Below are 26711 nucleotides of genomic sequence, written 5' to 3' on the forward strand. Positions count from 1 at the left end.
TTGGATATATCCCTAGAGACCATTGAGTGATTGGCCAAATGGTCTTCCTTTAAGTGTCAGAGTCAGACTTGGATTATATACTCTCCAGAAGAAAAAGTGGCACTACTATGACAGCATATCAGTACCAAACAGTTATTTATCAACTTTCCTTCTATATGCTTCTGGGAAAGGTGCTATAGACCACAGCTGATCTTTACAAGGTTTCTAATCGAAGAAAATATTAGAGCTAGAAGGACCCTAATGATAACGATAATACACACATTAAATACATAAAGCAAAATGCTTGTATACATGTCAAGTGGACAAGGGCATTTATAAGCTCCATGGCTTCCAGTCCAAGATGATAGGGGATCTATATTTAATTAAAGGCAAAGAGAAAAAAGGGATAATCGTTGAAAGTATACTTCAGTATTATACTTAAAAGAATACTGAAAAACGTACAGAGTGACATATTTATAACAGAATCCCAGAGAGAAAAATATGGCATATACACTGTATTCTGTGTCCATAGAAAACCCAATAGGTAAAATGGGGTCGTCTCCTTGATGATTCTTAGGATGTTTAAAATAAAGAAGTGAAAACTTTTAAGATTGGTTTGGATATGAGCCCCTTTTCTCTGGCAGACATCACAGAGGAGTCTTTTTACCCTTTGAATTTGAGACTGTTCCTACCTCGAGGCAGGCCAGATGACCTCTCCAATTCCCTTTCAGCCGCAAAACTCTGTGAAATCAGAAAATGGTCCCAACCATGTCAGGAAACCTGCCAGTCTCTTTTGATAATGGAAGAGGGTGAGCTGAAAACACATTCCATAAGCATAAAGGAAGCATTATTGATGTCTTAAAAGTGTTAGGATCCCATGAAACACAGGAGTGTTGGTATCCGGATTAAAATCATTGGCACCAGCCCGACCAGAACTCTCACTGCTAAGCGATAATGCATTTTGCATTAATGCTTAACATTGAGAAATCCTGATGGGCCACACCAAGGGAGTTTGAAGTAAAGTAAGTATAGTCCCTTTGAATTGCAGTCCTGTGGACCTCGGCGGGTGCAGAAAGCCCAAGCCGAAAGAGCAGGGGCAGGAACGTGATATAAGGGGTGGCAGCACATCACAGGAGGAAATCGAAGAGCCCTAGTGCGTTAGGTTCCAAACTGTGTGCTCTGAGGATTTCTGCCTAGCAGAGGGGAAGAGCCTTCTCCTCGAGAATCGCACCGTTTAAAGTCCCTCGCAATGATTTTGGGAGCTCCTTGAATGCAGAGGGTATGACCTTTTGCTTCTTTACTTGTCCTATTTTCCAGCAGTTATTACGATGGTTTACCAAAGGTGGACCCTTGATGTTTGCCCAAAACATAAAGACCTTTCATCCTCTTAGCTCACTCAGCTGTCTGCCTCACAATAAGAGATGCTCACTCCCGTCCTACCCTTTCCAGGGAGCTAGCAAAGGAACAGACACTGTTTCTTTTGACTGATAGATGATTATTTCCAACACTTGGTTTCCCGTGCTCTAACCTCGAGTTTCAAAGGAGCGCAAGAGAAATATTAATAATTGGAGGTGGCCTGACTACCTAAGAGAAAATCATTGTGGCGCTGACACCAGCTGTGCAAGCTTTTGTGCCTCTAATAAAACTGTATGCTGAGATGCAGGGACACAACAGAGGAGTCGGCTTTGACACTGAGATTTTTATGATTAACTCTGACTCAATGCAGACAAGTATAAATGCTCGGCCTGGAAACCGAGCCTGCGACACAAGACAAAATGGCATCCTTTTCAAAGCCCAACACGTTTTGGAGAAGAACAAGTGACTCTGTGTCTATTTACATCCTTGAGCACACTCCTCCCCCCTCCTCCACCCCACCCTCAGCTGCCAACCTAGGTGTTTGGCTGGCATCCACTGTAATCTGTTCTCCTTCATTATGTTAATCTGTGGGCGGAAAGATTTCTGTCATCTTCGAACCGCGTGTACAGCAACGGTAAACACCTTGGCCTGTCTGTAATTGGACAGGTGTCTGCATTGATGTCACCCAGCTTTTAATTCAATTAAAGAACTGGCTGCTCTGCTCTCATTACCCACCCATTTCTGTTGCACTCTGAGTCTGGCGGTGAAATCCGCACACAGCCATCACCTACCCCGAGTCCAAAGTCCGTGGTCCCCGTGCAAAGATCACGCAGAATATTTCAAACGGACCCCAACAATCCCAGTGTACTTTCCTGTTAGCAAAGGCATTTGGAATAAGATGGAGAATTTGTTCTATCTCTCTTGCTTTACCTTTAAATTCTCTATTGTCTAAACGGTGTCTTCTACCTACTGGCCAGTAATTAGGAGCTGTCCAGCAAAAAGAAAAGCAGTCTCTAGCTTCCCCTCCCCAGGGCTTTCCTCCATCTCAAGAGAACTCATCAGAGTACAATGTTCGTATTTATTTGCTGGCATTTCACATTTGGATCAAGAAAGTGAGGGTGGGGAAACGCAAGGCATTTATTAAGAGGGCCATCTGGTTAGGGATCCCACACAGGCAGAGCTGAGACTGCTACCTAGGGACACAGTAGAAGAACCCACTTTTAACAGAAAGCCAGCCAGGGGAAGGAGAGCTGAAGAGAAGGGGACTTTTCTGGCTTAAGATTCTGCTGCAGTGCTGAGAAATCCTAAATGTTAAGCGTCCTACATCTCAGAAAGAGTTTTGAGCCACAAACTAACCCAGTGGATGGATGAAAGAGACTAAATCAATCCAACATGCCGTGATTTCTGCCCATTTAAAGGAACCTCTGAAAATAAAGTTCTAACACAGACATTGTGACACAGTAACCTCATGAAACTGAATAATGGCATTTGTTAAATATGGATGAAAATTCAACGGTCTAACAGACATCTGGAAACGCACCCAGGATGCTTCTCCTCTGGTTCTTAGTAGCCTAGGAAAGTGGCATTTGTTGTTGTTGTCTTTGGGGGTAATAGTTTAAATATAAATAAGGATCTCTAGGATTTATAAAATGAAAGTCAATTTTCATTTTAATCAAAAGGTAGAACAGCAAATGAGCTTACCCCAAACCTAACGTAACCCTTTGGAAACTAAAACTAATGTTTTACATATAATTTCCTGCAAATGGATTTTCTGACCTTACTTAAAATTTCTAGTACTAGGGAACACCTTGGATCAAAGACTAAATGGATTTCAATGTTTACAAATGGGAAAAACAAAATGGTTTATTCTTTCATTTTTTAAAATAAAATATAGGGTCTAATTCTAGTCTTAGAGAATGGTTGAAACAGTGATTTTAATTGAACTCAAAGCATTATCCAGTTAAGATTCTCTCAGTAGGCTTATAGCTAACCTCACATTTTTCATCAATGCCTTCATGGTTGGTAAGAACTACAGAGTCTCTGTCATTTTCCTTCTAATTCTGCAATTGATTTGAAGCCACCCACTCATGTGAACTCTTTATGGAGCATAAAGGGCCGTCACTGACATCATTAGAACTCTCCCAGAAAATATCAGACTTGACTAAGCAGGGAGTCAGGCAAGGAGACAGGAGGAAAAGAAAAATAAATGAGAAGGGAAAGTCATCCCTTATTGACCAGTGTCCTAGGTCCCCTGCTGAAAGCCTCCGATAGGATGAGCCCCTTGTACAGAGGGGGCTGCCGTTGGGCAGAGTGTAAAGGTCACTCAAGTCCACAGCAGAGCCAAGGTCAGAACCTACATCTTCTGACTCCAAGATCACTGATCCGCTTACTAGACCTAAGCCCCAGTTCTGGAAGAAGAAAGAAGACGTGTTGAATAAATATTACTAAAAATAATAGCACACTTTTATACTAAATACTTGATTTAAATATATCTGAAAACGTGTTAATAGGTTCAAAGTTATTACTAAAACCTACTGTATACAAACAGAAAGTAAAATGCTTATCCCTCCAAATGAGTGAGTGTATATGCCTATAGTATTCCCTTACAAAAACAACTGATTCATGAGAAACTCTACATCAGGGTATATGTGCTTCTGTGTGTTACTGGGTATAACACTTTATATGTCTATATATTTGGAACTAATCAAAAACTTTATATATATATAACACTTTATATATATATATATATATATATATGTTTTCGATTAGTTCCACATATAGATAAAATACAAATATAAAATGGTCATAAAAGTTAGAAAACAGAAAACTTGAGATGACTGTTCCCTTTCTTTATCAAATGTGAGTAGTAACCCTTAAGTATTTATATCCAACACTACAGCATGGCCAACATGCCCAGTTGATTACTACACTACAGCAAAATTGATGTATTGCCATCATTTTTAACCATCACACAACATGTTACCAAAAAGAAATCCAAATCCTGCACCGCGAATTCTTACTGCATAAAATAAAATGAGTAACTTGTAAAAAGCCCCATCTGAAGCTTTCACAATGTGCCAGGAGTTCAGGCACATTATATATTCAGGAGAGTTAGACAAAGCTATTAACTCATCAACAGTGCATTACCTGATGAAATTCTTCTACATTAGCTAAGCAGGAACATGACATCATTTCTATTTTTACTATTTATGTCATAGGCCATATTTTTGTCCTGTGAATTTTTTCAGACCAATTTCTTTCAAGATTTACATTTAAAGAAATAGTTTGTAACAAACCACAAATACGGAATATTAATCTATGGGGTACTGTGAAAAATAGCAGAGACGTCCTCAAAATTCATCTTTTAACAATACCACCAAAATGAATTTTTCAAATTTACCTCTCATGTTTGCCTATTGTGACAGAGACCACTAAATGCCCTCTCATTGTATATTCTCTTCCTCCACAGTGAAATAAAAGGACCCTTTTAGCTGGGCAAATGGCCACTTTGAATAAGGACATTTCCAGCAATCTGTGTAGCTGGGTATAGCCATGTGGCTAAGTTCTAACCACAGAATGTAACCAAAGGTGGAGGAATAACTTCCAAAAGATGTCATTAAAGTGAATGTGTACATCCTTGTTCAACCATTCCACCTTCCTGCTGAACGGAAACCAAACTAGATGGCTGATGCTCCAGCAGCCATTTTGGACCACGAGGCAGAAGTCTTGTCTCTAAGGATAGCATGGCAAAACGATGAAGAGTGTGGATCCCTGGCACTGTGAACATCCACCCCTACATTGACCAGCTGTGAACACCTATTATCAGAGAGAGAAAAACTTAATTTTGTTGAAGTCACTGTTATTTGGGGTTCTCTGTCTCTCAAGAAAAAAATAATAAAAAATGAAAAACTTATCTCTACTGTTTTTGCCCCATAAAACACTCATTTTTAATATAATATTATACTTCAGAGAAAGTACTGCTTGTTACGTATATTTTACCATTAATTTTAAAAATCAGGAAAAAACAAAAGCAGATTGTAACAGTAGGATCTAGCACTAACCCAGAACACAGTAGATAATGGTTTTGTTTTTAATAAATGAATAGTTTCTGCTCTGTGTCATTATCAGCTTTGCAGCAGCATGGCTTCCACTATTTTAAATTGCAAATATATAGTCCCTGAGCTTCATTATGAGGTGTAAGTTTTGGAACTAATTTTTAGATTCTATTCATCCTATCAACATTTTTTCCCCGTTGGGAATATGTATGTTAAGTTCCAAATATATATCTAAGTTGTGGTAGTTCTGCATATTATTTCATAAAATTAGACAACTATAGAAGTGCAGAACCAGTGGTTCAAAACCCAACTCAGCATGATAAGACGATAGTAACATTACGTTAACTACAGGGTTAGCACCAAAACCCTGCATTTGTTTCTTTATCTCTTCCTTCATTCCTCCAAGAAAAGTGTATGGATTACCTACCTTGAGCAAGTTACTAAACAAGACTTAAAATAAATATAAAACATGATACTTGTCCTCTGGGAGCTTACTGTCTAATGAAAAAATAGAATGGGTGTACAAAGAGCAGCCATAGGCAGTTTTAACAACTGTGGAGTAAGACTTCTCAGCTGAATAGAAAAGAAATTACAGGGCAGGGAAGGTTTTATTACCGTTATCTCTCTGCAGGCTTCTCAGGCAAGTATAGTACTTATACATATATATAATATATAACAAATATAATATATACGTATATTTGTGCATATACATACACATAAAGAGTAGAATCTTACTTATGGATGGACTAATGGTTGGGGTTAAGTTCCAAAGTCGGGCATAAGGCAAAAATCACTCATGATTTAAAGTCCCCTTGACAACTCCTTATACTGCCCATAAAGTACAGTGCATTTGATTTTGTGTATGCCTCTAATTCTTCATTAATCAATGATTCTCGATGGCTCTTAGTTCTTCATACTTTTTGTAGACACCCCAATGGTGTCTACAAACAAGAGTTTCCCTTTTCTGTCAATAGTTGGGAAACCCTAAAATTATTCACACATTCTTTCCTTCTAACAGGTATTGATAGTTTCGGGATTGGATAGCATCCCTGGCCTGTAAGATTACTTTAAGAGTTTTTTCACTCTTTTTTTTCCATGCCTTCCCCACTTCCAAGGTGTGTGGTTAAACGTATGTAACTGAAATACACAGAGGAGACTTCACTACGAGATTAATTACAATTATATTGCATGCGTGGAATTGCACTGGTCTCCTTCTTCTCTGGACCTAATGGGCATTTTGCATTTTGTATATAAATAGAGAACTCTCTGCCTTTCTAAGGGGGCCTGGGGGCTGAGAGGGTTGGGTTTGTTAGAAATGCAGAATCTCACACCACAGTCCCAGACCTACTGAATCAGAATCTGCAGTTTACAGAGATCCCAAGTAATTCTCACTTCCTTTGCACTAGCAGCTTTCAGAAGCACCACCCTTAAGGGTCAGAGGCCCTACTTACACTGCCTCTATTTCTTCACTTGCCCTACCACCGTTCTGCCCACAAAGCTAATGCTGTTGGAACAAGGGGCAGGAACAAACAAAGCAGGGGTAAATTCAAGCCCAGCAGGTGAAAATGATCCCTTCTCACCTGGCCACGCCCCTCACCCCAGTGGTTTTTAATATGTGGTCCACTGACCTCTGCAAGAGCACGGACTAGAACACTTGGTAAAGGCAGATTTCTCAATCCTAGCCCAAATACACAGACTCTTGTGCACAGAGCCCAAGAATCTGCATTTTATAAGCAATCCAGGAATCACCTTATGACCAGTAGAGCTGAGACTCACTAATTATTACTACTAGCTGTGGAAGAGACAGAAAAATGAGAGACTTTCAATATGGAACCCACTTGTTTCAGGTAGAAGAAAATGAATGTCTACTGTATATGAGGACTGAACCAGTTTTCACAGCAAAAGCTATATTATCAGTTGCATGATAAATTAAAATGTCTTTCTTTTTTTCCATAAATTTCGATTTATGTGGGTCATCTGAAAGATTATTACTATTGGTTCATCAGCTAAGCTATAGTAAATAATAAATATGATTAGCATTACCGGAAGAAGGAATATAACTCCTAGAGCTTAGCTCAATGTAATGTAACAATAAAACTGAGAAAATATCTTCTGTGTACCAAGTACATTCCTAGCACCATGCCAGGTGCTGTACTAATCATGCCGATAATTAAGTCTACATGTTTAAGCATCTTCAAGAAAGAAATAAAAAAAAAATTGTATACGTGCAAATTCTTGAATGCCTTCATTCTTGACAGAATTTCAAATCAGATTGGGAGGGGTCTTTCTGAGCAGCCCTGGGTTTGAAGGGAAATGCCAGGGCTGTCTCTCTGGGCAGCAGCTTTGGACGTTGAAAGTGCTGGAGGGAAAATCAGCAGGAGCTACGCAGAGTTAAGTGGAGCCCTTTGCAACTAGTCTAAAGATACGCTGGAGTGATAACTGCAGGGCTTTCTACCCTGAGGCTCCAGCTGAGACAATGAACTTTCAAGAACTCCCTGCTCTGAACCCTGGCCTTCCAAGGGCACAGAATCCAGACTCTGTGGCCCAAAGGGGCCCATTTGTACCTGAGTGGGGCTGTTAACCCTTGGACTCTCCATGCTACTGGGATTTATCACATTTAATCCTCCAGTAGCCAAATTCATGATTGGTAAATATTCTGTCTCACGCTTCTAGTGTTCCAGCTCTCTTAGTTAATATTCATCTTTTTATTTTCTTTTGCCTTCTGCATTTTGTAAAGTCTGACCATAATGTCCCACTTCTTCCCAAGAATCATTTCACTTAATTTTTTGTTGTCCTGTGATTTTCCTTTGCTAATTTTATTACTTACTTTTAATAGCTCATCATTTTTTTTTTTTTTTTTTTTTCAGTACGCGGGCCTCTCACTGTTGTGGTCTCTCCTGCTGCGGAGCACAGGCTCCGGACGCGCAGGCTCAGCGGCCATGGCTCACGGGCCCAGCCACTCCGCGGCATGTGGGATCTTCCCAGACCGGGGCACGAACCCGTGTCCCCTGCATCGGCAGGCGGACTCTCAACCACTGCGCCATCAGGGAAGCCCTCATCATTTTTATATAGGCATTTCTCTTTCTTTTTTTTTTTTGTCCTGTATTTGCAAGTCGCAGTTGGGAGGTGGAAGTTGTCATAAGAACTTCTGGTTAAAATAGAGACTTGATCACTGGTGTCAAACAGTGATCAGTGTTTGAACAGTGTTTCCCAATCCTGGCTGTACAACAGAGTTACCTGCTGACACTTTTAAAATACCAATACCCAGGCTATATTCTAAACCAAAACGTCAGACTCTGCAGGTGAGACCTGGACATCAATATTTTTTAAAGCTCTCCAGGTGGGTCAGTGTGCACCCATGGTTGAGAACTACTACCTTATAAGAATACCAAGGAGGGGCTTCCCTGGTGGCGCAGTGGTTAAGAATCTGCCTGCCAATGCAGGGGACGTGGGTTCGAGCCCTATTCTGGGAAGATCTCACGTGGCACAGAGCAACTAAGCCCCTGCACCGCAACGACTGAGCCTGAACTCTAGAGCCCGCAAGACACAACTACTGAGCCCACACGCTGCAACTACTGAAGCCTGCGTGCCTATAGCCTGTGCTCCACAACAAGAGAAGCCATCGCGGTGAGAGGCCCACACACCGCAACGAAGAGGGGCCCCCGTTCACCACAACTAGAGAAAGCCCACGTGCAGCAACGAAGATCCAACGCAGCCAAAAATAAAAGACAATAAATAAATTTTTAAAAAAACTGAAGTAGAAGAATTAAGTACTCATCTCAGAAGATTCAAACAGCAGAATCAATACTGCCAAAATCAGAAAATGAAAAAGGAAAAAAACTATGAAGCAAAAACCCAGAATTCAGAAACTGAATAGTATAAAGATAACAATTAATTCATTTACTATGTGCCTGTTTATCAGCAAAATATTCTATGGAGGCAATTCATTGTTTTTTTTTTTTATCTTTGCAACAATTCCATAACATGAAGAAGGTTTTTACCCCCAGTTTATATATGAGGAAACTCCAATACAGTGATATGTTTTTAAATTTGCCTGAGATCAGACAGTTGATAAGTGACATAACTAGATTGATTTGACTCTGCAAGCTGTGTCCTGGACTGCTAAAATGAGGAGGACAAACCGGGAAGAAATATACAATATTGGAAACTGTTATTTCTTACCAGAAGTAATGATGATATACACAATAGCAAACTTTCCAAGCCAAAGAAAGACCCAATTGTGAAGAAAGAAGAGCTCATTAGATAACAGAAGAAAAATGTAATGAAAAGAAACCAACACATTTTATGATCACTTACTTGGTTAAGGACCCTGTGTGAACCAACAAACCTAAACTGTCTTATACATCCAATATCAGTATTGTTCATTCAAATAAATACCACTCTAACAACCAAAAATTAAACATAAAAATCTCAACAAATGTCACCTCAGAAATGCTAAAGGGCGATTACTTTCAAGATCAATAGCAAAACTACTCATGAACTACTCTACTGTCCTCTCTCTTGGTACCTTGTTATCTCAACTAATTGGCAAAGCAGCTGCCACCAACCCATCTCCACACTCCTAACATCGCCACCAAATCCAGGTTTCTGGCTCTCTACCTTCTCCCCCCTCCCCCCTCACTTTCTAGTATTCTTTTTTCTTTACTATGAAATCTCTGACTTTGATACTTACTCAGCCTGGCTTTGGGGCTTTTCAATTCACACTCCCCTCCCTCAATAGACTGATTCGTCACAATAAGAGTCCACCTGGCAGTACCAGAGCTCTCCACAATCTTTAAGATTACCTCCTATGTACTTCCCTGTCTGTTCATTTCACAACTGTGAGCAACAGATACATCTTTAAAACCCTTTGGGGGGAAAAAAGTTAAAGAATTCATAGTCCACACAGGCAAGAACAGAAATAAAGGAATAACAACAACAGAAAGTACTGAAACACAATAACAAACAAAACTGGAAAGCATGAAATATGATGACAGAAATAAGAGCAATCAGTTGTATAAATCATAAAAATAAACGTGAGTTAAACTCCTCTACTAAAGTACAGAGAATTTTAAGTTGAATGTAAAACTAAATCAAACTAGATTCTGTTTACAGAGATACACTTAAAGCAATGTGACTTCAAAGGTTAATACACAAATGATGACTGTAAAAATAATAAGAAAAAGAAAAATACAAACAAAAAGCAAGTTACCAAAGAAACTGATAATTGACAAATCCAAGAAATTGACCAAGTTGCAATAATTGAGAGTTTTTCCTTAGTTTTTTGTGGGTTTTTTGGCAGTACTCGGGCCTCTCACTGCTGCGGCCTCTCCCGCCGCGGAGCACAGGCTCCGGACGCGCAGGCCCAGCCGCTCCATGGCACATGGGATCCTCCCGGACCAGGGCACGAACCCATGCCCCCCGCATCAGCAGGCGGACTCTCAACCGCTGCGCCACCAGGGAAGCCCTTTCCTTAGTTTTTTACACATTGGGTATATAAAAATAAATAACAGTTGGTCAGTGGTGCTCTAATTTTCTTCTCTCTGTACACCATTCACATGCTTGAAATATCCTACAGTAACATCCAATAGTTTATTATACTGGTTTTCAATCTCAGGGGTACTCTCCTCCAGAAAGATACCCTTCAGAATCTGGGGAGGGCTGGTGTAATTTGAAAAGCCTCCCTGTCCCGTTTCTGATTTGATCTTACCTCAAATTTAGAATTACTAATTCAGAGGATATGCATCATATATATGTATGTGTGTGTGTGTGTATATATATATATATATATAATCAATATGGTATATCTAATATAAACAAATGTTAGTCTACCCTGAATGGCGAGGATAGGTTTTTTTTTTCATATTACCCATAGAAAACTAACAAAAACATTTAAAGGTGTTATATTAACTATAGAAAATGTTCTTTAAAATCTGCACATAAAAATGTAAATAAAAATAAATGAAAAACGGGGGCATTCCCACACATAAGGCAAACATAAGTATAATATTCTTCATACATAAAGAGATATTTAAATCAATGAGAAAAATGTGACTCCTCCAATAGAAAAATTGAGGGTGAAATGTGCTACGTATGTCATAAAAGAAGTACAAATTACCAGTAAACAATGAAAATACTTAATGCCTCTAGTAATCTAAATTTGAGGTAAGATCAAATTAAAGTAATATTCTGATATATTTGGAAAATTTACAAAGTTTCTTTTACCTGTAAAACTTGTCAACTAGGATGAAATGAAAAATAAAATCTTGCATTCGGCTTGCTGGTAGGAGTATAATTTGTACAGCCTTTTTGGCAATTATTTGGCAACATAAAAATAACTAACCTTTGTTAAGAAATTACCATATGTTAAGCACTGTGCTACATGCTTTAAAAACATCTGCTAGTTAACATTTATACAGTGTGATCCGATCCGTGTGTCATGTGCTGTCCTGTGTGTTTTACATATACAAGGATTCATTTAATCCTCACAGGTGTCCTATGAGGTGGGTAGTTATTTCATTCTCAATTTACCCATATGGAATCAGGAGCACAGAGATGTTAATTAATTTGTCCAAGTTTGCACAGCTGAAAATTGTTAGACTTGGAATATCATCTCACTTAATATCTTTAATATTCTTCTGAGGTTAATATTATTCTCCCATTTCATAGGTTAAGACACTAAAAAAAGGTCCAGGAGAATACATAATTTCCCCAAAGTCACAGGGAGGGTAGGCAGCAGAGGTTTGCATCAATGTGTGCTTGACCTCAAAGTCCAAGACTGACTAATGCTTTAAGAGAATTTGACCTAGTTGTTCCATTTCAAGGCGTTTATCCTACCGTCATTGTCAGGAATTCTTCCAAAGATTTACATACAGACTTCTAAAAAATCATATTAATTATAACAGCAAAAGTTGGAAATCCAGAAAATAAGAGGAGACTGAGACAAAATGAATTTGGGAGAGAGGCAGTGGAAAGCAACTGAAGAATTCTAAACAGAGAGCCATGATGTTTGGTTGTGCAGTGGATTAGAGTCATGGGCGGGGGGGTGTTCATGAGATAGAAGAGCACTGTAGCTGTCCAGGTAAGAGATTGGAATGGTTTGGCTTGGACAGTAGATAGGGGAGAGACGGATCAATTTAGCACATAGTTTAGAAAATGGAATCAATAAACAACATGGATATATGAGGTATGAACAGAATGTAAAAGTTGAGAAAAATTCTCAAGCTTAATTAACTGGGTGGCCGGAGGTGTCATTTATTGATATTGGGAATGCAGGAGGAGGACTTCAGGTTGGAGATGGTAAATTTAGAGATTACGAGAAGTCAATTGGAAAAGTCAATTTTTCCAAATGTCTGCTGGATACACACATTTGGAAGTCTGGGTAGGACGTGCCTTTAGGAGTCAGCAGTGTTTGTAGGATACTGGATGCTTTGTGAGTCGATGATTTTCCTGGAGCAAGACTGTAGGGAAAAAAAAAATTCGCAAAAGAGAGAGAGAAAAGGTCCCGGATCTAAACCCTGCGGTTCTCCAAAATGCAGAGTTAAGCTTCAGAGGGAGTGGGCAAAGGACACTGAGAAAAGGGGGCCCAGAACCAGAAGGGTCAGAGAAGTGAAGAAACATTTCAAGAGACAGTAAAAAAATCCACAGTGTAGAATGCTATCGAGCTGTGGAACCAGGACTGTAAAGTGTTCTTTGGATATCTAAACATGGAAGTTGTTGGAGTCCTCAGCAAGGCAAGCGAGTGGAAGGCAGACCGCGTGAAGAAATGGGAACAAGGCCACAGATGCTTCTTGGTAGAGGCACGTTTGGGAAGAGGAGGGAAGGCACAATAGCCGGATGGGACTTTAGATCAAAGGAAGATTTTTGTCACTGCTTTGGGTTTGTTTATGTTTGACAATGGGTGTTGACAGATGGAGTCTGAATGACCTTGGGCAGAATCCAGCTGGGCAGTGGCTCTAACTTGGGCATGCACCAGCATCACAAGAGGAGGGCTTGTTAAAATGGGGATTGCTGAGCTCTACCCCACAGCTTCTGATTCAGCAGGTGTGGGCGGCCTGGAGAATCTGCATTAATAAAAAGGTCCCAGGTGAGGCTGTTGATACAGATCCAAGGACCACACTTCGTGAACGACTGCAGGAGACAGAGGTTAAAAATATGTGAGAGGAAGAGAGACCACCAGTAACAGGTCTACAAAGGCAAGAGGAGTTGGGGTCCAGAGGGCTTCTGAAGATTTTATTTTTGATAGGATAAGGGAAGCTCTGTGAAAATAGGAAGGAAAAGAGAGGAAGGTAAAAAGTAAAAATAATAATGATGGCAAATACCTATTATATGCCCAAAACCCATTAAAATGTCTTAGCATTCATTAATTCACTTAACCCCTAATAACAACCCTGTCAGTCAAAAAAAATGCAATTAATGCATATATTTGGTAGTAAGAAAGTGACAGAAATTCTTTATGATAGATTCTGGAGTTTTTTTGGTATCTAAGATGATCTAGTATATAAGACTATCAGCTGAGTGTGATAAGGAAGACAGGTTAGCATTTAGAGAGTTTGAAAAAATATAAAATATTTAATGAGGAGAATGGGAGAAGGCAATTACAGACATATGGTAGGACTGGTGTCATTACTGACTGTCCATCTGAAAATGGGGATTGAGACATTTTAGTGATAAATTGCTCATTGTTTTCCAGCCCACTTAGCTGCAATGCACAGCCTGGGCAAAGGCTTAATCAGATTGGGTTTTTATTGGATGGGTAAAATGAGGGAGGAAGGAAGTGAAAGATACCAGTTTTTTTTTTAATTGGTTGTGTATTTGGGCTATAGATTCTAAGGAATCTAAAAAAACTGAAGTAAAGTTTGAGAGAGTTGACCGATAGATGTGTTAGAAAGACAATTAAGGCTACTTTATAATCCAGCAAATTTGTCAAGTTACGAAAGTCTTTGACAGAGGAAAAATACTTTTTTCTATTAAATTTGTTGATGCATTTTACTTTTTTTTTGGTCAAAGGCTTACATTTGACTTTCCATTTAAATGGGCCTTAACATTTCATGAGGCTGAAAACTGCTGTCTTACTACACGTGCGGGACTTCGAGCACGGCACGTTGCGCGATGTGCCTGAGTGTATTTCACTCCAGCCGTTCTGCACGGCGCGCGTGCCACACCGTGAGAAATTGATTCGCTGGTTTGCCCGTCAAACTGCCGGTGCTCTAGTACTCCTCTACCTTGACATAATTAGGTTTAATCAACAATTTTACAATAAATAACAGTGCTGTGAACTTGGGCTAGTCCCAACGAGCGAACTTTTGCATGGTGAAATAGGTCGCTGGCCCCATGTGTACACGTAGGATTGCTAAAAGATACATCTTTTTAGGATGTATAAAGATCCTAGGTACAAGGACCTGATTAAGGGCACGAGGGCCCTGTGACCTAATCTTTTGGGGATGGCGAGAATATCATCCTTGTAATGAAGCTATCCATAAGAGCCCATAACCATTATAGAATTATCCTTTCCATCCGAGATGGATAGAGGTGTCCATATCATTAGATGACTCTTGTTGGTTTTTTTTTTTTTTTTTTTTTTTTTTTGTGGTACATGGGCCTCTCACCGTTGTGGCCCCTCCCGTTGCGGAGCACAGGCTCCGGATGCGCAGGCTCAGCGGCCATGGCTCACAGGCCCAGCTGCTCCGCGGCATGTGGGATCTTCCCGGACCGGGGCACGAACCCGTGTCCCCCGCATCGGCAGGTGAACTCTCAACCACTGCACCACCAGGGAAGCCCAATCCTTGTTGTTTTGAATCAGGCAAAATATAGGAATCTTTAATGCGTTGGGGAAAAAGCCTTGAAGGACGTTTTTATTTAAAGTCAAACCAAAAAGAAAATAAGACCTACTTCCTTGAGGAGTCGGCTTTACCTGTGAAGGTGCTGGTATCAACAAGCTCAGAGCTGGCAGAGGGCAGGCGGGGCGGACCGGTAGCATCTTCACTGTAGGCTCTCAAAATGTACTTCTCAATTACACCTCTAACCACAACAGGTTCATCCCAGGTCACCTCGATGCTATAGCCGTTTATGCTGCGGACTCTTGAGGGAGTTGGCACACTTTGTGGAGCTGTGAAAGGATAAAAGAGAAAAGAGGGGAAACGGCAGTTCTGAGAAGACTATCGCTCGTATTCTTCACTTTTAATGGCCGCAGTAAATCAGACTCGACCATTAGCATAAATACAATTTATTAGAGTTGTAACTTTTCAGCACTGATTTAATATGACTGCACATCTTGAGCCATTCAGTTTAAGCGATATTTCAAAACCATCAAAACTCCATTGACATCACGTTCTTTCAAGCCTCGTCCAGGTTTTCCAAAAACATTTAATGTATCCGACATGTTTTAAACATCACTCATAAAGAAGGAGGTGGATGGTAGGCAGATAACAAGTTCAAACAATATAATGATGTACCCCTTTGAAGCAAGATAATTAGACTGTTATTATACATAGTGGTTTGACACTTTTATACTGTCGATGTATTAGCCAAAAAATGTCACAAATGTGGTGATTGTATTGTACTTGAAGGTCCGATCCCGTTTGCCAATTTCAATTGTTTTTCCAACTAATTTTAAAAAAGCGAAGTTCTACCAGATAGGATATATTCCTAATTGCATTTAGGTGGGGTAGAGGAGCCGGTGCCCTTGAGATTCTACAAAATCATTTTCCTCAGAGCATCACAAAATACCACCACCAAACGAGGCAAGTTTAAAGGAACTTGCTGCAAAACCTCACTTATAAGCCAAATGCCCTCATTTAAAAAATCTATAACCTTTAATTATTAATTAGATATTTCTATGGTTCTGATCAGTAACGACTTCAGCACAGCTGACTGCACTGGGAACACTGAGAAAAAGCCCAAGGAACTTCATGGCAGGATGATGGATGAGAGACAGGGTCTGACCGCTCCTGGACTCCTGAGCCCTGTAGATGGAGAATCACTCTGGTTTCCCTCCATCAAATAGCCTCCTTCTCTGCCTTTACTGTTCAGGCCAATAAAACAGGACAGTTTTAAGGGAAACAATGTGAACGTAAGGGATATGAGGAAGCACAGAGGCGGAGAACCACTGTCTGCGCAGGTAAAACACCACAGGCACTTCTGGAAACACACAGGCTACACAATCAAGTTGCAAGTAATGGGACAATGGGAGTGATTTTGATTTTATTAGTTCTGAAATGTGGTCCAGAGCAAAGTAGAGTCCTGTCTAACAGATGGTCTTCTCATAAGGGACAGAGCAAAACTGACTCAAAAATAATTAAATAGTGCAATTGTTCTCCAACCCACGGGAGCATGTAGCCGCTTGGTGTTGTGGTCAGATTGTAAATATGAATTTATGGCATAAGACTTTGTGGTCAGATCATGGCTATAAATTCAGAGCTCTATTTGCATACTTTCTCGGTGGTACTCAAAATGGAGACTATTAAGCTACGTAAGTGATGCACTTTCTAGACACCTATTTACGTTGTTGAATTAGACTGAAAGCAGGCTTTATAGTATATTTGTTAATAAAGTAGAGAAGTGTGAGATAGGGGCAGAGGACATGCCAGTAACAAATGAATATTTTACATCAGAGCTTTTTCCAAGCTCTAAAGTTGAAAAGGATTTTAAGGGATCGTTCCATGCATTGCCTTGCCTATAAATAGATGATGATTTAAATCATCCTGGAAAAGTGTCAAGTTGGCCTCTTCTGGAAAATCTGTAGGCAGACAGCTTTGAAAATTCTTATTAGTAGCCCATCTCAGTACTTAATTATCTTTTAGATTAAAAAGATTCCTCAAAGGATGCCTGTGTTAGTAACCCGTTATTGATAAGTATGAGAGGGTATCTTGGTAAAAAACACATCTTTAGACAAATCGTGACTTGCTAAGGATAATTTTCTTCAAGAGGCACAAGTGTCAATCATATGGAAATGTATTTGTCTTTCTGACAAATAAATATTTTCTCCAAAATGGTAGAAGGCTACTGATTTCACAAAACTTTTTTTAACGAATGCCTCGCTGTGATGGTAATATGTGAAAAGATTCTGTGGTCACTGTCAGAAGGACAAAGCACTTACAAATCAGTTATCTGAGATTAGCTCTAATATAGTAGTCTGTTTCCTCTTTGTTTCCGCATTCAACTCAAAACAAACAAACAAACAAACAAAAATTAGACCACTCAGCAATTTCTATCATGGGAGAGTCATTCTAAGACCCTAATAGTAAGCACCACAGCAAACACCTGCCATGGTGTGATAAAAGACACATCCGCTTCCAACCAGGGTGCAGGTTTCAAATGTGCTCTCCACTGGGGAGGCAAGGGTCTATCACCCCTACCTAAAGGTAATCCTGATTTTAGCTTTTCGGGGTCTAAGCCGTTGGTAAAGATTTCCTATTCTTAGATAAATTACAGTCGATGTGGGCCTATTTCACCTTGAAGAGCAACCTGAAATTACTTTCTTCTGCATCTGAAGAGGAAAGAATCAAGCCTGAAAAAATCCTTATTAAATACTTGAAAGGTCAAAAGCAAGGATCTGCTAAGCATTTTTACCAACGACGGGTGCCTTTGCAATCCAGGGTGTGCTCTGTCACAAGATTATAAACGTACTGCTTGCTTCACGGGTGAGAGTCCTTCCTTTCCTTTACATGCACTGACGTGTGCATTTGTGTGCACATACACATGTTAAGATAAATAGTATTTACCTGCTCCTGTTGTACGGCCCCGACTCCAGTCGCTAGGTACTGAACCTCCTTCGTGGGAGGCTGTTACTCGATACAGGTATTCTTAAATGGAAGTAAGAAGTAGAAGGTTAACATACGACTCGTGTAGGCTAGTGGTGGGCTGGCAGGGAGGGAAGAGGGGACGAGGAGGGGACGTGGGACATTGACTTTGGAGCATTTCCACATTACCTGTGAAAGGCTGGAGACCACTCTCGTAAACGCTCTGCTCTTCTCCCCGATAAACCAGGATGGAGTCATTTCCCCTGCAGTTAACGGCACTGTCAGTTGACAGGCATCCATCCAGATTGACTCTGATAGCACCGCTGGACACAGATGCCAAGTTAACGACAGCACCCTGTGCAAATTGCACATCTTTCATGCAACCACCGAAACCTAGCAAATAGTAAGGGATGAATGTCACATAACGGGCTTGAATCATTAATTACCAATCATTTTTTTTTGCCTCCTGTAGTACTACGTTTTGATGAAATTGTGCAAGGGGGGGCTTTAAACATAATTTTTAAACTTCCAAGTCTTGTTTGGGAGATCCTTTATGCCTCCCCCTGCTTTTTTTCAGGCCAAGCGGTTGCAGGAAATAGTTATATTTATGTTATTTTGAAAAAATATATAAGCTGATAATTGTAATTCGACTGAATTAGATTCAACTGAAAAGTATGTATTATATCTCTTTAGGAACACATTTTAATGTTTATTCCCATGAAATAAAATTTAGGCAAGTACACATTATCGTGAGGGGGTATCTACACGTCCCTCAATCCTGGAAAATTAAGTTACCTGTATAAGTCAGTGTCTAAGTGCCAAAACATAGTATTTTAATGAGCATGATTATTCAAGAAGCTTATTGGGGAAAAAAAACACATTTCGAGGTTCCTATGAATAGTAGGAGGAAGAATATAGTCTCAAAATATACTAAAATCCTGAGATATTGCTATGAATTCCGTAACGATCGTTTCATAGACAGAGAACGAATCCCAGTTAAATCAGGGAACAAGGGAGCTACGACTGTGCTCTACCATTTTCACTGAGTTCCATAATCTCGACTGTGCAAAACGATCACCAGTTTTAGGTTCATGTTCTCATGACAGGGACCAAATCCAGCTCTGGCAACAGCAACACGGGACGTTTCCTGGAATGTGTATTCTACTCAGTCAACTTTAGAATGACCACGGGGCATTCAGTTCTGGGAAGTTTAACAGAGAATGTGGAGGAGGTGGGTTTGAAGTGTGCACTGCTTTTTTTTTTTTTTTTTTTTAGAGAACCATAGGGCATCCTGTTAGCCAGGGAACAGCAGTGGCTTTGAATAACTTGCTATTTTGTGTAAACAGAGATCAGTTCTGTGCGGTTTGGCAGTACTCTGCTCAGAAAACTGCCCACAATTGTCAAAGAAGGGACAAACAGACTGTGTTTGAGATCGCTGGAGCACACACTCTCTTTCTTGAAGAAAACACTGTCAAGTCTGAAAGGCCCCAAACACACGATTAGTTCTTTTCCAGATGAAAGCACGTCGGCAGGAAACGGAAATAAAACATAATGCAATGCCGAACAGTCAAATAAGTTAACGGTAACAATGACCGTATTGTTCTCTTCAGTATTTATATGGTGTGTTATTCTGTCTTCTAACACTTTAAGTCGAAGCCTATTTCCTTTTAAATGCCTTTGCTATTATTCACGTTCCTTTAGGCCCGACTGACCAATACTGCTAGTCTATCTTCAACACACAGTAGATACTCAGTAAGTTGGGTGAATTGAATTGAAAGCAATGAAGCTCAATATAAAAGCATCTGCTTGAAAATTCAGATGCTAATTTCTTTATCAGTAGTAATCTTCTGATGGCCCAGAGCTGAGTCACCTAACTCCTCTGTCCTCGAGTTTCCCTATCAATAAAATGTGAACAGTGGAAAGATAGCTTTGGCAAACGTCAGTGTGCCCTTATAAGAAATGTCCTGTTATGGCTCAAGAGGTACAGAATTTCAGGTTTGTAGGATGAAAAGAGTTCTAGAGATCGATGGTGGCGATGGTTGCTCAAAAACGTGAATGTACTAGATGCCTGAACCGTACATTAAAAATGGTTAAGATGGTAAATCGTACATTAGGCGTACTTTATTACAAGTAAACATGGTGAAAAAAATTTTTTTAAAGAAATGTCTTAAACATTAATACACAAGATGCAAATTTAAATTTGGGAAAGGCCACAGAGGTAGGCTTCCTTCACGCTGGAGATAAAGAAAAAAAGGTCCAGAAAGTGACAGGATGAGGTTTCTAAGTAGGAATCCTCCTTAGGAAATGGGACTCTGGCCTCAGGCCTTTGGGGGTGCAGATGCCTGGGCTCTAGTGTGGGGTCCTCACAGTACTACCCTCAGGGCAGTCACAGGGTTTGGTCAAAGTTTGCGCCATTCTCCCAACTCTGCACGGTCAGAATCCCTCCCACTGGAAATACTCCCCAACGACCTCTAAAATATGAATGGGTTGCGAGGATAAAAACAGGGGAGAGGGCCTGTCTGTGGGAAGACTAGGGATGCCTCCTTTTCTTGCTTCCCTGCCTTTGGGAAAATCATAAGCGACTCCCCACACCTATCCTACCCCCAGGTCTCTAAGTAACTGGAAGGTGGACAAGAACCCTGAGTTGACAGATCAGAGAGACAGTAGCTGTTCAGGGGGAAGCGGTCCAACGACGGGACACTTGGGCTCAGAGGATGGCTGACTCTCAGCCCCACTCCTGACCTCTCTGCTCAGGGCTTTGGACAGACCATAACCTGGGAGACCACATGCCATGGCCTGCTCACTCTCAACCCAGAGGTGAGTGCTGTCCCAAGTGTTAGTCCTAGATAAATGCCCATGATCTGAGGTGGTACCTCTTCAGCAAATGATGTTGCGCAGCATCTCCAAAACACAGAGGAAAATTCATTTGCATTGGATTTAAAGGAAGATTGCAACATTAATGGATATAAAAAATAGCTCTAGTAGGACCACAAAATAGAGCCTTTGAAAAAGGATGCTAATGGAGAAGCGTAGAAAGGTTTTTATGACTACTGATAGTGGATTGAAAAAACTACACATAAGTGAACATGATTAGTTTTAATTGCAATTTACTACGTGCATGAAGCACCTCTATATTGTGAATATTCTCCTGTTCACTGTATAAAACATGCAGTTAGGGCTTCCCTGGTGGCACAGTGGTTGAGAGTCCGCCTGCCAATGCAGGGGACACGGGTTCGTGCCCCGGTCCAGGAAAATCCCACATGCCGCGGAGCGGCTGGGCCCGTGAGCCATGGCCGCTGAGCCTGCGCGTCCAGAGTCTGTGCTCCGCTGCAACGGGAGAGGCCACAACAGTGAGAGGCCCGAGTACGGCAAAAACAAAAACAAAAGCAAAAACATGCAGTTATTTACATAACTCTTACTATTCAAAACATCTGAGTCAGAATCTTAGAGGATAAAGGCATAAAATCTGCATTTTAAATAACCTTTCCATGCAATTCCAATGGATCCTGAATAGTAATAATAATAATAGCTAACTTCATTGCGTTCTTACTATATTCCAGCTACTATACTTCAATATTTTATAAGTGGTTTGAGAACCACTGATATTGCAATGATAAAAATTTTAGTATTATCCATAAATAAAATATCTTTCAGTATCACAGTCTTAGTCATAGTGTAGATTATGTTGTTCCCCTTGGGTCTATGTTGATGTTTTAAACTTCCATCATTATCATCTTATAATTCCAATTTTAGCCATGTCTCTAGGACCACCATAACAATGGGTTTTGGTGTACTTTGAGAGTAAAATGCCCAATATACAGGGGATTTTTCCTAGATGTAAACAGAATCAAGTAATTTTGCTCCTGTAAAGAGTTTTCAAGCTCTTTCTAACCTCAGAAGCCTGAAAACCAGAAGAAGCCCTTATATGAATGTAATATTTTTAGCTGCTGTTACATCTTAAGTGCCTTGAAAATGTCATTACTGTCTTCCACCCCAGATATTCATTAACTCCTACTAGTACCCTTCTAAACGTCTCCTTAGAGCTTGCCATATATTTTCTATTCAAAGGCATTTAAATCTTTATGTACTTACCAAATAGGCAAAGGCTGCTTCGTGGAAATTTTAACCGTTCAGGGTGCATAGTTTTTGAAATACAGAGAGAACATTTTCTACACAGGAACATGCTTGGTGGCAAGCTGGAAGTTTCTGTATTTTCCCCACTTGATAGAAAGGAACATTGGCCAATGCCCATGAAAGAGAGCACTGGACTATAATAAGGAGAGTGGGCTTTGACACCAGGCTGCCCGAGATGGGTAGGCTCGCCACCTGCTTAGTAGTCATTGACCTTGGGCAAGTTACTTTCCTCCCTGCCCCCAAGTTTCCCCATCTGTAAAGTGGGGATACAGATAATAATACCTGCCTCATGGGTTTGTTATGAAGAACTGACCCACTTATTCTCACATTAGGCTCTCAGAACCATGCCTGTCACACAGTATGAACTCACTTACTGTTAGCCTTTTTTAATCAATAATTTCTCTGATTATGTTCAAACTCCTTACATGAGTTAAAGGTTTGCTTTAGTTGTAAGTCACACATTCACGTACTTTGCCTTTCGTTGATGGTTATGGATAATAAATGACACACAGACTTTTCACAAGTGTGTTTGAAATTCAAGTAAACCCACACTTTCATGTGCTTTGCTGCATGAGAGCTCCATGGAAATGCATGGAGACAAACAGCATTGACGTCAGAAAAAGCCCAGGGAATTTAAGGCCATTTTTCTTGGCTGTACACACCAACCTAATTTATTTTTTAATCTGTAAATACAGATAATGATCAGTATTTAAAAGAACCAGAACCACGTGTGTTCAAGAAAAACATACGAGTAAATATATTATATATATAATATATATAATAATAATATATAATTGTAATTTATATATATACACGTGTACACACATACATACATATATATAAATTACAATTGTATTTGATGAAGATATGTTAGAATAACTATATTGATTGTAAATACAGATGAGAGCACACCCTTAAGGGCAACATACAAAACTATTTGAAGAAGTGTTTTTTTATTTTTTATTTTTAGAGCTTAAAATTCTTCCAGAAAAGGGGTGAGTAGGTATTGCTTTCAGCCTGATTCGACTGCTTTGTCTTGAAACACAGAACCACCAAGACCCGGTAGGACCAGGGCTGTACTAACTTGGGAATTCCTCCCGATGGAGTTTACCTTGTTCCAGCTTCAGGTGTTTATAAGAGTCGTGCAGCTCCTGTGGGGTTCCTCCCACATAGACGGGGGAATTCACCATCAGTGGCTGAGCTCTGGACTCTGACACGCGCTCCATCAGTTCATTCATGCTTGTTGATAGGACGGAACCTTTTTTTTTAATGATCACTTTATTCCACCTTCCGTCACAATAGGACAGCCCCAGCCAGAGATCCACTTGTGTAAAGGTAAGACTAGTATTTAACCGGAAGCTCAATATTCCACTCTTCAGTTCCATCTGTATTTCATATTAAAAAGAAAATAAGTATATAAAAGGACTGCAGAATGGCAGTTTGGAAGAGAACAGAAGGTCAACTTCTTGAAGAGAAGCAAGAAATTTCCCTGAAAGAACTCTATAAAAATGTCCCACTTTATTCTAAGCAGAACTGGAGTAACACATAATGAAGTGCTCTGCAAGCTTATAATTGACATGACGGATGTTGTAATGAGTCAAACAAATTTATACCCAATAATGATGATACGATGTAATGCAATACTACATAGGCAAAACCATTTTTTTTTTCTTTTTGATGCAGCATAGGTAACAGATTAAACCCTCGCATAAGTGACTGAATGACTGAAGAGAACAGTTTAAACTATGACTCTATTTTTATTTGAATCTTTAGAAAATGAGAAAATACTACTTCATATATCAATTTAATTTCAGGGAAAAATATGACAAGACAATAAGAAAATGAAATGTCAAGCCTGATTAAGCTTATTTTAACTGGCTGGTGAACTCAATTTCAAATTTGTAAAATGTATTTTGATTCACTATTTCAGTGTTACTATTCTAAATCTCTAACTAACCTAATTGCTTCTATGTCTATTCTTTCAGGTTAAAGTGCCATTTTCTAATACGAACATATTTTACTCACATTTTCATGGCAAAGGAAATGCCTCCATGTTTTTCTTCAAAATTTTACTCAATAACTATTTTACCTACTATGCTTTTACTTTGTTAGAAGTCAAATTAGTGACCATAAGGTACTTAAAAATTTGAGATCATGTCAATGAAACAAATTAAATAATATATAAAAAATTATTGCTTTTCTATGTAAAAATCATCTTTGTGAAGTACATCGGGTAAACAGTCATTCATTTTTTTATCCTTTCATTCAATAAATATTGATTCCCCTACTATGTTCCGAAAACCTGCTACTACAAGAGAAATTGCCCCCAAGAATTGCACTGTCTTAATAGCAGAGGCAAACATGTGTGGTAATATTATAAACAAGATGGGGATGGGGTGCAAAGAGATCGGAGAGAAGAAACACATTTTGTTCCCTGGGAATTGGCAAAGGTTTGAAGTAAGGTTTTTGGAAGTATGTAAGATTCATGGAGAATCTCCAGCAGGAAGATTAACACGTTCAATGGCATGGGGACATGTACGAGCACATTAGGTTTAGAAAAAGATACAAAATTAGATTAAAGGATACATATGGGGGAAAGAGAAAGAAAGTGTTCTGCCGGGTATGGTAGAAGCAAAATTTTGGAGGATTTTGAGTGATAGGGAAAAATAATCATTTTTCTCTTGTCTGTCTGACGCCAAAAGCCCATATTCTTTCTACTAATATCTTACACTAAAAGTTCACCCTGCTGGTCATAAGAAGTACATCCTATAAAAATGTTCAGAGTAGCCTTATTCACCATGGCAAAAACATGGGAACGACCACTACTTCATTGAAAAGAGAAGAGATATATTATTACCCAGCCATGAAAAATACACGGAGAACATGAATAACTCAGAAACAATGTCAAGGGCTAAAGCAATTGCCTAAAGATAGAAACTTTTACAAATTTCTAAAACAAAGATTTTTAGGCATTCACTCATGATGTTCAAACTATAAAAATGCAAGGAGATAATAAACACAAAATTATGATTACATATTACCTCTAGAGGGAGACAGGGAAATGGGCTAAGAGATGGCCTAGAGGTAGATGCAAAAATTCGATAATATTTTAGTTCTTGGGTTGGGTGGTAGGTTCATGAGTGTTCATTGTACTATTATATTTTATTTTATATGTGTGTGTGAAATATTAAATATATTTCACTATTATATAAAAGATAATGAAGGAACATTTTTCGTATATTGGGAAGGTAAATTGCATTTCCTCAATTCCTAATAATTAGCCTGTTTTGTTAAAATTATAATTTTCAAAGTATAATGGTCATTTAAAAAAATCATCATGGTCCTAAAATACAAAATGTTTCACAGGATTCCAAAAGTGAAAATGACATGGGGGTAAAAATAAAAGCAAAAGTGAATTTGGAAAGAAACCCTAATTAAGTATAATGTAAACACATGGTTTATTGATTTTAAAGTTGGAGCTAACATTTTTAAGTAAATTAATTAACATACAGCAAGAAAATCAGGTCCATCTTTGTTGTAAATGAAAAGAAGCAATCCATTCAATTGGTCAGTTCTGAACTTAAAGGAAATTTCAAAGTCCATTCCACCATGAAACAAATATGGATAAAGTTCCAGGAACCCTTTAGAGAAAAAAACATGTACAAATTAGCACGTGCAAAGCAATACTGTTAGCATCGTAAGGGTGTCATACGACAACCTTAGGACATATTCTGTCGTTGAATAAATCTCTCACAAAAGAAGATGCAGATCAATGTTAAGAAATTCACCTTGTAATGTACAGAAGTAGCAGAATGAACTTGACATACCTTTTAAGAGGAAGCGAGTTACTAAGTCATGGATACAATTAAGACTATTACTAGTTTATCTAAGTATTAACAATAAGTAGTTGCAACTCTGGATAATGACAGTGATGAGAAAAAGCAACGAAAAAGTGCACAGAGTATAATATTATTTAGCTTTCTGTTCTGAAGGTAGTTTAACGAACCTAATATCTAACCAACTTAGTTATAAATGTAGCAGGCAATAGTGGGCCTTTATTCCAAAAATAAGCCATGGTGGCCAAGTCACCATATTCCCTTCCACTCCTTACCCTGGGTGGCTGCTAGACAGAGACTGTAGGTGGCACGTATGCCGGGCACACTATGTCTCACCTTTGCCACAGCCTTTGGAGCAATGGCAGTGATGGTGGTCATATTCTCTAGCTCTCCCTCAGGGCCCTACTTACCCCATCACGCAGCTGAAATTTTACTCTTAGGAACACTGTCAGTCTATACCATGGGATAAAACAGATATTGTGTGGATTAGCCTGACAAGACTCCTTTGACACATCTGAGTAAAACTATATTCTAAATAAAAAAGTGGACTTACAAATGGACATTAGTGGCACTACCATAGGTAAACCCCAAACTGCCAGAGATCTTACACA

General features: G+C 39.4%; 1 protein-coding gene across 1 annotated transcript in view; it reads right to left on the reverse strand.

The window, feature by feature from the left end:
- USH2A (usherin) overlaps nucleotides 1–26711 on the reverse strand; it is a gene marked incomplete at both ends in the record, with an annotated part of 783425 nt that overhangs the window by 448317 nt on the left and 308397 nt on the right. Inside the window, 5 exons of the mRNA XM_082834448.1 lie at nucleotides 15304–15498; nucleotides 18113–18193; nucleotides 18320–18523; nucleotides 23376–23649; nucleotides 25775–25905. Coding sequence (XP_082690574.1) covers nucleotides 15304–15498; nucleotides 18113–18193; nucleotides 18320–18523; nucleotides 23376–23649; nucleotides 25775–25905 — 885 coding nt within the window. The remainder of the gene's footprint in view (nucleotides 1–15303; nucleotides 15499–18112; nucleotides 18194–18319; nucleotides 18524–23375; nucleotides 23650–25774; nucleotides 25906–26711) is intronic.

Source organism: Leucopleurus acutus, assembly GCF_964270905.1.
Source record: "Leucopleurus acutus genome assembly, chromosome: 2".
Classification (NCBI taxonomy): domain Eukaryota; kingdom Metazoa; phylum Chordata; class Mammalia; order Artiodactyla; family Delphinidae; genus Leucopleurus; species Leucopleurus acutus.